At 37.6% G+C, this 12,665-nt stretch overlaps 1 protein-coding gene across 2 annotated transcripts; it reads right to left on the bottom strand.

The window, feature by feature from the left end:
- Positions 1–387: 387 nt before the first annotated feature.
- LOC142388866 (T-lymphocyte activation antigen CD86-like) lies at positions 388–10,401 on the bottom strand. 2 transcript variants are annotated; one of them, XM_075474434.1, is made up of 8 exons: positions 10,351–10,401; positions 7,296–7,324; positions 6,417–6,487; positions 5,021–5,326; positions 3,515–3,799; positions 2,162–2,284; positions 2,027–2,063; positions 388–1,814 (listed from the first exon to the last, which is right to left on the bottom strand). In XM_075474434.1, the coding sequence occupies exons 1-8, from the start codon at positions 10,351–10,353 to the stop codon at positions 1,766–1,768; spliced, it is 903 nt and encodes a 300-aa protein (XP_075330549.1). In that variant the 5' UTR covers positions 10,354–10,401; the 3' UTR covers positions 388–1,765. The 2 variants fall into 2 exon arrangements, 1 of the variants encoding a protein (XP_075330549.1); XR_012770335.1 differs by having other exon boundaries at positions 1,750–1,814; positions 1,954–2,063.
- Positions 10,402–12,665: the final 2,264 nt, after the last annotated feature.

Raw genomic sequence — 12,665 nt, 5'->3', positions numbered from 1 at the left:
ATGCATTCCTGGGTTCCCATTGCTCTGACGAGACCTCGTTTGTTGGATGCATTGATATTCTTCTTTCAGAAAAGGTAGAAATTGGGTTGCTTTCGCAGGCTAAGTTATGACAGCTGCTGCAAAAGCAGCAGGAAGGTCAAGATTCAGGTTCACTTCGTGGTGCTCGTGTGACATCTAGTGGCGGTTTGACAACATTACAACAGAAAAGATCTGACTGGGTTGAAGCTCTATTTGTTTTTCCAAGGGGTTGAAAGTAATAAAGTACATGTCATTCAAATAGTACGCATTTGCAAAAAATACAAGCACAATATGAGCAAATTCTTTTAATACCACAGCCAACATTCACATTTGAATATTTAACTTTTTATTTATTTTCTTTTGTCTCGCAGCTTTAGTTTCTTGTTTCCCTTGTAGTTGACAAAATAATTTTCAACTACTTTGATGATTGTTCGAGCACTGTTGGCAAACCTCAGAGTTCCAAACCAAATGTTTTATTGATTCTTGAAGAAAATGATCAGTAAATGTACATTCTGTGTGACTGTTATATAATCATATTATTATGTCATTGTCCTGACAAATTTTGTGCAGGAACAGAATTCTTTAGCAGCGTTGTGTCAAGTGAAGGATATGGATACTATTAGATAATAGATACCGTTTTTTTAATTATTTATTTATTTTTCATTGAGGGAGATAATTGTGATGTCCTATATACAATCCATCGCAGCAATTGGAATGGGAATTTCCTCCCTGCCACTACAAAGATTTAAACAGGCAGATTTAATGGGTTGACAAATGAGGTACAGACGGGATGTTAAATGTCAAACAACCAAGACAAAGTCATAACAGCCTGTGACGAGAAGTGTTGTCAGTACTGTACATTTAGGGAAATGAGAGCAAGGGGGGAGAGCAGGAGGCTTTCTTATCAAAATAGTGTGAACAGGTTCAACTTTTTACAGTTGGATGTAAAAGCAGCATATAATTAAATAAATATTTTGTGGACGAGCACACAATTCAAAAGTATTCTTTTTTTTTTTTGACATGAGAACAGTTGCCTGAGAAAATAGCCGTAGTATGAGGGTAATGACTATTCCATTAGATAAAAAAGAAACAAGTTTTTAAAATCTTTATTCAATATTTCACCTTATAGTGAAATACTAACAATGACTGAGCACCCCATATAGGCGTGAACATTTCTGAACACTAATTCCAAAAATATATTCTATAAAATTAAAAAAAATACAGAGATAGATGCTACACCTTTCTATCAACTGTTTGTTCAAGTTTAACATGATAATTTAAATAGACAGATCTATACAACTTTAACAAAGAGCATTTAAAACTGAGCTGTCAAAGGAAAATGCTGTTTAAAAATGTCCAACTTCTTCCTCTTAGGGGTCTGTGTAACAAACTTCAAGAGAACTTCCCAACTCAGATTCCTTAGAGGAATTCCAACTTCATTCAGTTTTACAAATATACACCAACAGCATATTAACATTTCCAACACATACCACCGGAACTGTCATTTCTTTGAAGAAGTTGGCCACTCTCAGTTTGGTGACGCACTTGTACTTCAGTGAACAACTTCCTCAAACACTCAAATGTCAAGTGTCTGAGCTGAAACGCTGTCCCTGGTGAGTCACAGACAGGTGTGGTCAAACCTGGCTGAGTGTAACCTGTCACTCATTAATGTAATGTACACCTGAGTGACATATAACTTGTGTCCTAGATGCCAGAACACAGTAGGAACACCTCATCGGTCGAGCACTCAGGATGCCTCTGGCCTTCCTCTGCTTTCAGTGAGGACTATAGCCTCCCTAGATGAAATGAAAAATGTAAAAAGAGAAGGAAAAGAGCTTGTAAGATCATTAATGGCAATAATGTCATGTCCTATGTCATTATGTTGAATATTGCACATTGCAAAGAACATTTTGAAGGAAGTGGAGCATAATTTACGGCATTTTGTGCTTTGCTGTGTTACACCCATGTAATCCAAGTGGCATATCGTGTCCAAAAAACATCCACTTACTCCAATTCATTTCCTCTCACATTGTCTTCTTCTGGTCCTAAAAGTTAACATGGAACTTACTGTGAGTTTTTTTTATGCACATCAACGCTTAGTGATTTATTGTGATACTCTGATAACTATCAACTCTGTCCTTACCTTCCTTTCTTTTCTTTAATTTCAGACACAGTACCACCACCACCACAACCAAGACAAGCACAACGACGATGACTGCGGATATCACATATGTATTCGAATGGTCGGGCTGAACCACTGGAGGGCCTTCAGATAAAAACAAACATACATCAAAGTCAAAGGCATGTACTGTGACCGCTGAAGTATAACTATAAGTTTCACACTCTTCCTATTGGCAACAAATCCCACAGAAAACTTTCAACATTTTCTTACTTTGTTACTCTTTTTGCTGCCTTTTATCTTATCTTAAGAGGGATATACTATGAAAATCTAAAAATGTTGCATTTCTTGTGTGTGTAAAGGTTGAACAGCTTTCTGAAAGGTGAGCGGTAGCGTGTCTCTGGATCGTTTGAACAAGTTTTTTTCTGCAGCAAAATGTAATAAGTGGAATCCATTAACAAACAAGTTGTGTTTGGACAAAACTGGAAGGTTATTGCACACACCAGACAGAAGTGTCAAAAGCCAGAAGCCTCCAGTGAATGGCATGTTGGTAGCAATCTTTAAAGGGTGAGCTCGCAGAAAAGAGAGGGGGGAAATTTATTTTTTAAAAAGGCCCAATGACTGATTGGAGACGATAATATGTGGGTGTTATTTTTTCTGTTCCTCAAACATTTGTTTTTGAAACTCCACCTAGAATCCAACACTTATAAACTGTTAACCTTGCATAATGCCGTCATGAAGCTACAATGATCAAAATTACATTCGAAAAAGTCAAGTAAGCCAAGTCAAGTCAAGTAACAGCAATATAATTTAAATGAAAACATTCGAAAGCTGTATCAAATTAGAAATAAACTTCTTTATATGTTACAATCTGAATACCTGTTACCCCAGTTAACACACAAAGTAATGTGTCTCTACAACCCACTTGAGGAGACACTGAGAGAAAATTTGTCCGTCCAGACGTCACTCATCCATTAGAAGAGTAAATCTTTCAGGAAATGTTATTTTATTTCATTCTTGTATTTTAAACTTTTTTTGAAAGCTCCTCCCAAACCTAAATTTTCCTATGAGTGTGACCGCGTGCGTATCTGCAGAATCTGAATTGGTATGCACATAGTGGATATCAGGAATTGGTTGGACTGCAGAATGTTACTCTTTATAAACTCTTCTTTCAGAAACACTAACTGGACTATTCTATGAAAGCCAGGATGTAAAAAAAAATATGCAAGAAAATTCCCTCACGAATTCCATTAAAAGTAGGTAAATTTGCCAAGGGACTTCCATTGGCTATCGTACTTCCTAAAACTTGCCGAGAGAGAAAGTAAAAGACAGACTTCTGTCAGTGTAATCACTGCATTGTCTGAGTTCAGTACTCACAGACTGAGAAGGTATCTGAGGTGGTGTTCCCCACAAAGCAGCTGAGCTTCTGTTCTCTGCTGGAGCAGTTGATGTATACAGTACTAGAAATGTTGAACAGCTCTGTTATGGGATGGGAGTCACTATTGTTCTTTATTATCTGATGGTTGACATTCGTAGGCGGATGAGTTTTCCACTGAATCTGCTGTCTTGGGTAGCCATCATGTGATGAACATGTCACCTGGCAACCCAGGACACCATTCTCCTCTTTACAGCTGCTTGTGACTGAAGGCTTGCTGTAGGGGGCTGCAGAAAAGACAGGCAGAGAGAGAGAGGGATTGTGGTCAGCTCTCTAATTCCAACATTTAAAGAAAAAATGTTCCAGAACCTTGTACTTTTTAATGAATGCCAGCATTACCAATATGAGAGTGACGGAGATATGACATGTCCATTTGATGAATATATTGAAATATCTATGTGTTGCGGTTTGATTAACTAGTGAAAACAAATCAAGTCAAACATGCTTCTTTGATTGTTTGGATGCAAATTTTGGTGGCTTTTTGGTTTCATACAGTGGGAGAGCTCAGCATTTATTAACAGCGGGAAACGTGGAATCACTTCCGTGTCTTTGAGTAGTACAAATCTCAGCTCATGCTATCACAGGAGTGTGACCTAATAAATATGAACTCTCCTAGACCCTCTGTATTTCCCTATTTAAAGTGAGTGTAGCATGATTAGCAGTCATTAATCCACACAGACATTCCCATTAGGTTTTTCGTCTTTTGCTAATGCTAACTGTTGGTAAAAGTGGACAACATGGCAACACTGAAATAAGTCCTGCTTACCATGGGATGGACTTTAAGGGAAATTTCTGGTGGGTCACAAGTTAAATAGTCAAATACAGTAATCACACTTTAAGAGAAGTTGACTAAATCTTGTCTTGCTAACCTGCCAACTCCTGTGAAGATAGCCTATTTGCTAACACATTGTTATGGCCAGTGAATATAGTAAAAATGACTTCTCTCTGAGTTTAATCTACATTATGATAAAAGTAAATCTAGAAGATGAATCTTAAACTTCCCATGATGTCACTGTATAAAATTACAGAGCCTGGGAGGGGTCAACGAAAGTAACATATATATATCTATATATATATAGATATATATATCTATATATATATTTCAAAGCCACATTGTGCTACACAAAATGCTATTGTTTACACACAAGTTACAGCTTGTTCCCACATTTGAATAATTCTTGTATTCTTGTAATTCTTGTTGATATATTCTTATTCAGTGAATAATGTGTTTAGGGTGCTGCTCTGATGTGCCAGAGGAAAATAATAGTCTTGAAATGCACCAAAACAGTCCACATTGCCTGGAGCACATTGGACAGAACTGTGCACTACAGAGTGTGTGTAGTGTGTGTGTGTGTGTGTGTGTGTGTGTGTGTGTGTGTGTGTGTGTGTGTGTGTGTGTGTGTATTATACATAAAAAAAATTAAAATTGATGTGTAGCACATGCATACCTGTGACATTGAGGTATATTTCATACTCGATGTTATTCCCATCATCTGAGTACATGATAATACATTGATAGTCTCCAATATGTGAGATGTTAAGGTTTAACATCTGAAGTGTTGAGCTGTCACGGTCAAATATTGTGTTCGGCCAGATATTTCCTACAGGTTTTGTGTCATGGAATCCATTGATAAAAACGTTCCCCTGTTGAAAGTAGAGAAATTTGAGGATCCTGTTCTGGTCATCCTTCCTTGGGCATTGGAAGGTTACATTTCCACCGATCTCCTCTGTATAATGATGCTTAGAAGAATTTCCTGGAAAACAAAAGGAAGCAGGAGTAAGAACAAAGTGGGAAACCTTTCAGGACACAAAATGTCCTAAGAGCATAATGAAAGACAAAATAAAGCATTTATTAAATAATATGATGTAGAGTAAACTATTCTTATTGTTGTGGGTATACGTGGTTTTTAAGGGTTTTTTGCTGAAACTTGGATGACGTGGAAGACTCATTTCAGTTCCTCAGTTTTTTTTTTTTTTTTCTTGTCCTTAATCTAAAGTTCTTGGTTGCCCTATATGAGATTGTTTTGGCCACTGTCTGTCTGTCTTTAACTGGATAGATTTAAGCTTTCCTAACATGCTGTCTTTTATTCAGTCCTGGGCAGGTAGCTGACTGTATTTCAGTTTTTTTTTTTTTTTTTTTAGATAAAACTGAGATAAAGTCATTTTGGGAAATTTGTTTAAATTTTCTCTTGATTTGATTTAGATGAGAGGACCTATGCCACTATTATGTCTGTATGTTGAAATTAGAATAAACAGAAGCCAGTTAGCCAGTCTACACTTAGAGGTTTTAAATTGGGCTTAAAAGCTTGTGTTTCCTCTGGTTTCCAGACGTAGCCCTCAATGTAACTTTTATGATAGAGACCTATGAGTTTTGTGAATCATCTAATTTAATTATTCACAAGAAAACAAATGAATATATTTACTAAAAAAAAAAGGTGACCGAACCAATAAGATAAACTCTTAAACCCCAGAGCTTAGGGTATTGGGGGCAGGAGGGGAACATCCGGTTTGATCTGGTTTTGATGAAGTCTCACAAGTGTTAGCTTTCTTTGATATCAAGATGGTTTACACAGAGTTTGTAATTGCAGAGAAATTCTTTTTAGGCATGTCATTTTCAAGCAAGAACCGCAGAAAGACTCCTGGGGCTGAACAGGTTAAAAGAGTAAAACTTTTTCTCTTTCGACATAGTTGGATAGGTCTTTTCATTTCACGATGTTGCTCTATTCATGTGCGACCAAGCATAGTGCTGTGAAGTCACTTACTTTTATTAATGTACTTTGATTTGCAAGTGGTTTCACTTTAAATCCTCAATGGGAGCAGTGCAAATAGAACAGAACTGCTCACCTATGACAGTTAAGAACTGAGTCAACACCAGAGCCAGCTGACACAGGCGAAGCCTCGGGCTTCTAAGAAAACTGAAAGAAAAAAAGGAAAAAAAACATTTTATATCGGAAGGTATTGCTGAAGCACGGCAGTCACTCACGGAGAGATACATATACAACATTCATCAGAAGCCACATAAAAATCTGACACAGATTTGCCGTATTCTGTCAACAGTTCTTCTTTTGAATAAAACAATAAGATGGTTCTAACTATCCTTAGAAGAGCAAAAACAAGGGCCCTCACTCAAAGATAAAAAAGTGAGTTACATCATTTGTGGTTCCCCAAGATTGCCAGTTAGTAAAATTTACTAACAATGGCTTGACACCGAAATGAACTATCAGAAAAGTTATGGGAGGAAGAACCTGTCATGCATCTTTAGTTTTTTCAGTCTCACTTGCAACTCATCACATACTGTTGCTTGGTCAGGAGCCCTGCCATTATATTTATGTGAGCACATATTTTTCAATGTTATGGGTAATGATCTGCTAAAATGTTGGTGAATGAGGACAAATGAAAATAACAAAGTGCACATTTGGAAGTTGGTTAAGTTGTGGGAGAGTAAAATATATTTTTCCAATCAGTGGTAAGCAGGATCAGCCAGAGGGATGTTAAACATATTAATCAAGTGTTTCATTTAGGCCTCTATTTAGGACTATGATGGTACTCATTTCCATGGCTACATTATTTTAATATCAGCCCAACCAAATACAAATACCCATTAAAAGTATTTAGGATTAAGAGAACTGACATCATGACATTTACAGCTGCTGAGTGGTGTCATTGTTCACCTCTGAGATTTTTAATGGTAGTGGCGCAAAGGGAAAGGATAGATCTACTTACAGAGAATTCTGTGTTCTGCAGTTTGATGCCTGTTGAAAAGGACAAACATGTTAAGCACTGTAAGAGGATGGATTATCTTCTGATCAAATGTGCTATCTGTGAATAACAGCATTAATCAGACAGTGGCAAGTTTATAACTGAACACTCAGAGATGACCTTTACTGGAAATAGATTGTCTCTGCCTGTCAAATTAGGCCATTTGCTCTAAATCATCAGGTGAGTGGTTCATTTTCTTAAAAAAGAAAAAAGAAAAATGATCACTCACAAAAAGTATGGCGATTGTGCAATTGTTATGTGGCTGCAAAAGAAAAGTGAATCAGCCAGCCCACAAATGCCCTCCTGGTCCTCCCAAATCACCATCATGTGATTTACATTTTTATACTATCAAAATCATCTTTTTATTTGAATGCGGTGTGTGTTTAATTAGAGCACAAATCAAAAGCAAACTCATTTGAGTTTCTGTCTGGTCCTTCACTATTAGACAAAATAGGCTCATTCATCCCGAGAGAACACACCCAGAGTGTTTTTAAGTAAAAACAAGCTAAAGGAAAGCCCCTGGAGCATTATAAGAGAAGGCCTATTTATGTTAAGATTGACAAGGGTGTATTCCTGTACCTGGAGAGGGGAAATTGATTCTTTCATTGTCTGTTGGCTCATCTGTGGTTGTACAGAAATCAATTACTGAATGTTTCAAACTGTGTAGAACTACTTCCAGCTACTCCGCTATAAACTTCTGACCCGCTCTGTTAAAACTCAGATTAGTCCAAGACAAAATACTGATTTCATTTTTCATCGGCTATTCTCAAATGAACTTTTCTTAAAAATGTTGATGAGGAAATTACTTCTTGACCTTTCATCTGATAGTGACTTCATGCCTCAGGAAATTCCCAGGCAGAGAGTTGTATCTGAAGTGTTTTATCTATGCATGAGGATTTACCAGGATAAATGAGAAGGGAGTTAAAAAGCTGTGTATAGCTTCTTTGGGCTCAAGTTTTCACCTGAAGTGCAAAATGTCAACAGTACAGCAGAATGACCAACAATGTAAAAAGAAACACATGTGAAGTGGAAACACCCTTACATAACCTATAATATGTTTCATTACCCCCCCCCCCCCTTCGAGCAGCAGTATCTGTCATAGAAGACACAACGTCACAGGGAATCCCCCACGGCTAATTAATTATACAGTGAACTGTACACAACACATCATGCTTAGTGTCAGCAATAGTGATTGTTAGAGAAATAAAAGTGTTGTTCATAACGCTGACATTCTTGAGTCATTATGAGGTAAAGAAAACTAACAGAGACTACATGTTCTACATTAGTACATGCCTATGCCGTTGCCATTTTGATGGAGACTTAGTCTCTGTCATACGCGTGTATAAGATCATTACGTATACAGGAGTTTTGGATTAATACCATCTTCATGAGTGCTTATGTTGATTTTCTTTGAATGTAATTTTAAAAAAACGCTCATTTCTGAGGCCACCTTTTTTCAGTGATGATGGGATGACGCTGCATCTCTTTTCTCATCAGACTGTGTGTATTTTGGAACAATGTATTGATTTTATATCATAGCATTATGGCTCATAAACCGTTACATGACTCATAGACCTTGTGGTCATACTAATACCTCAACATATTGTTGACAAATTAAAGCAAAAAATAACAACATTAATTGTCATCATGAGGTGTTATGCCTTTACATGCTACACTTGAATTCATGCTACAAGACTGCAGAACCTCACAGGAGGAATTGGACATAATCCTTTCACAAAGTGTGTGGATAAAGGCGGTGGACAGCTGTGAAACATTTTGGTGGAAAATCTCACAAAGATGTCCTTTAAAGGTTTAGATTTGGTGACTATACAAAGCATATGCATGTGACAGACCTCACTTTCATACTATAACCCCACAGTGACCGCTCAAGGCGTGTGGAGTGAAGCATTGTTTTCCTGGAAGACTCCACCTCCATCAGGATAGAAACGATGATGGTGATCATTAAGAGGACAAATTTGTAGTGATCACTGGATTGTTTCAATGTAAAAAGTTTCTTCTAAAATAACTCAACTGTTTAAGCCTCTTATAATTAACACAATATGCAGTTCATACTGAACAAGTGTTGACTCTGTAATGGTAGATGAGGGCTTTCTGAATCAATCATGGAATTCATTCATTCCTTCAATCAGTTTTTCATTTCAGAGTGTGTGCTTACTGCTTCTGCTGTCTCACACAAACAGCTGCAGTCGTGATCATAGTCACTTACAATGAGGTCATTGTGGGAATTCCCGCCCTGTTTTCAAAGTAGCAAATGCGTTAAGATGAGTTACAACCTCGTGCTATTCTCACACAGTCACTTCAGGTAATACAACATGAGTTTGGTATTTGTTTGGAAGCTTGGTGATACTACATGGAGGTAAACAAAGCACAGCAAATGATTTTGTTGGTTGATACTGACTAGAATTAGCAAGAGAAGTTCATTTGTTCAGCTTCTATTTGTAAAGTAAGCTAAGCTTCAATGGCCATTCTCCCAACAAGAATGATGAAAAATATACTTTTTTTTTCTCATTCTCTGTAACTTTGTATTACGAAAATGATTAAACACGTGTTCAGCTCAAAAACCACGTCATGCAGATCCATTCAACAGGCTCGTATGCAGATATGCAGTCACTGTTAAGACAAGTTAAAAACACACACACATCATCTGTTTTGCTTTTTTGCTCACTGGCTCTGGTCTCACTTAAACACACAAAGCATTCACACGTAGCATTAATGTGAAAAGTACAACCTGCCATGGTTCTGTGTATCTCATTCCAGCACATTGAACAATAAAATCAAGATTTTCCCATGAAAACGTGGGCACACACGTAGGAGAAGTACCGCCTGCCGCTCAATGCCGTATTTCTTTGTAAAAATAATTTGTCAGTGTTTGACCAACTTTTCTATCTGACATCATCATTAAAGGAAACAATAGTCTTAATCATAAAACATCAAATATTATGAGACACCATACTGTCAAAAGTGGTTTTCATGTTGGACTAAAGAAAGAGACTCTTACCATTGCCGTGTCTTGTCTCTGTCAAGTGCGAGATTCCTTTAATGTCACTGACAAACTCACTTCCACTTTTGAACCCGTTTAGGGTGGAGTCTCATGAGTTATTTATTTCCTTCTTTCTTTATGTCAGTAATGAGCATGTTAGCAGTTAGCAAGCAAAATACCAAATACTTTGGACAATACTATTTTAGTTATGAATTAATGTACATAATAAGACAAATGAATACACATCAAGAACTTAGCCTTTGATTTGCTAAAATATAACTTCAAATTTGAACCAGGCTTCCACAAAGCCATGTGGCTGTGTTGTGTTTTGTACGTATACGTGTGTGTGTGTGTGTGTGTGTGTGTGTAAAATTGTCTTTCTACATTCTTATGGTCCAAAAAAAAGGAGCCCACTTTATTTTAAGGATCCAATACCACTTGGTCTCCACAAAACATGTTGTTTAGAAGGTCAAAACTTTGTTTTATGGTTAGGGTTAGGGTTAGTTAATGGCTTGATTTAAGATAAGGTTCTGTGATGATTATTGTTAGGGCAAGGAGCTAGGGAATGCATTGGTGCAGTGCCAGTGGTAAATCAACACAAAGTTAGTGTGTGTGTGTGTGTGTGTGTGTGTGTGTGTGTGTGTATGTCTGTCCATGTGCTTGCGTTTTCCATTCTGACATCACGTCACAAACTTCCTGGTTTCAGCCTCAGCTCACAGCTCGCAGCCTTACCTGACTAGACGTGATTTCTCTGAAACTGATTCTAGTTGTGACCACAGCAATGCTGCATCCACCAAATTCCTGCTGTTAAAGGACAAGACCGTTTTTTTGACATTGGGCCCTTGATTTCACATTATAACATGGTGTTCTACTCACCCCTGCTTGTTGTTGGTAATTTGGAGCTGTTCCGAAGATATTCGAGAGGCGTCTGGCTGCTCTCTTGAGATATTCGGCCATGAAACGGTTTCCTATGGGCAATGTTATACAGGCACAAACTACGCTTTTTATAATTTATTAATTACTGTACACTAGCACTGATAACGTGGAGGTGCGTCGCTTACTTAAAAAAATACGGGTTACTGTAATTTTGATTTTTTTTGTCGTAAAGTGGGTGTTACTGACGTCATCGTGCTACTGCCACAGACAGCCGACAGACCTGCTGCCTATTTATTCATTCGGCTAAAATTCAAAATTACAGTAACCCGGATTTTTTTAAGTAAGCGACGCACCTCCACGTTATCAGTGCTAGTGTACAGTAATTAATAAATTATAAACAGCATAGTTTGTGCCTGTATAACGTTGCCCATAGGAAACCGTTTCATGGCCGAATATCTCAAGAGAGCAGCCAGACGCCTCTCGAATATCTTCGGAACAGCTCCAAATTACCAACAACAAGCAGGGGTGAGTAGAACATCATGTTATAATGCAAGGGCCCAATGTAAAAAAAAAACGGTCTTGTCCTTTAAATCTTTGTCACGCTGAATGCAACTGCATCACTCACAAAAATTGTTGACTGCCAGGAACGAAGAGAGTAAATATGAGAGCTAACCTCAGTTTAACCGTCACTACACGACCCTCCTTTGATGACACGTTGTAAAGTGAGAGAGCAGGGCACGCTGCCTCTTCACTTCTTAGGTAGTAATTCATTTGTTTTCATCTGTTAAAATTTTGACAAAAAGAAAGTTTGGCTTAAGATTTTTCAGTGGGCCCTATTTTTTTTTTCCTTCTGAGCTGCCCTTGCTGCCTACTACTTTTTGGTACCAAAGAGTGAAAAGCTGACATTTACCTAATACATGTTTCCTAAAAGTGGCAGAACACTTCCAAACGGTTGTACACACTTTAACATCAGGGTTGTGGTACACATGTGGTGTGGATTTACTGCTGCTTGGATTTCCAGTGTCAGAGGGATCTGTCTTTGACATTTTATCACGTTCTGCTATCTTTGGACGCATCCAGTAATACACTTACAACTAGTTTGTTGCAACTCATCAGCTAAAAAAACCACAGTGTTCCATATCTACGTCTTTTCATCTTCTCACTTCTGTTTTTCAGTCTCCCTTTTGAACTACCCTGTCTGACACGTATGAAGGGAGTGCTGTGATCAGTTGTTGTTGTTGCTATTATGTTTTCCCACCTTTAAAAAGATTTTAAGAGTTCTCAAATGGGTAGAATCTGTATAGCTGCTGTTCAACTTGATCTGAATGATTGACTGAATACCTACCTTGACACATAAACATGTTTGGGTCACTCAGTTTTAGCTCAGTAAAAACTTATTTTTGGTGCTTAGTATTTTCTTGGAAATTCATGGCTCTGGATGGTAAAGGGCAGATCCA

This window comes from Odontesthes bonariensis, chromosome 9 (genome assembly GCF_027942865.1).
Source record: "Odontesthes bonariensis isolate fOdoBon6 chromosome 9, fOdoBon6.hap1, whole genome shotgun sequence".
Taxonomy (NCBI): domain Eukaryota; kingdom Metazoa; phylum Chordata; class Actinopteri; order Atheriniformes; family Atherinopsidae; genus Odontesthes; species Odontesthes bonariensis.
Note: the sequence above shows the minus strand (reverse complement) of the source record. Positions and strands in the feature narration are given on the sequence as shown.

Bases quoted from the DNA above. Each gene is read 5' to 3' on its own strand.
- LOC142388866 (XM_075474434.1), bottom strand. The intron at 3,800-5,020 runs GTATGCATGTGC...TCTTTTCTGCAG, and splicing joins AATATACCTCAATGTCACAG to CCCCCTACAGCAAGCCTTCA. The intron at 2,064-2,161 runs GTAAGGACAGAG...GTTAACTTTTAG, and splicing joins ATTAAAGAAAAGAAAGGAAG to GACCAGAAGAAGACAATGTG.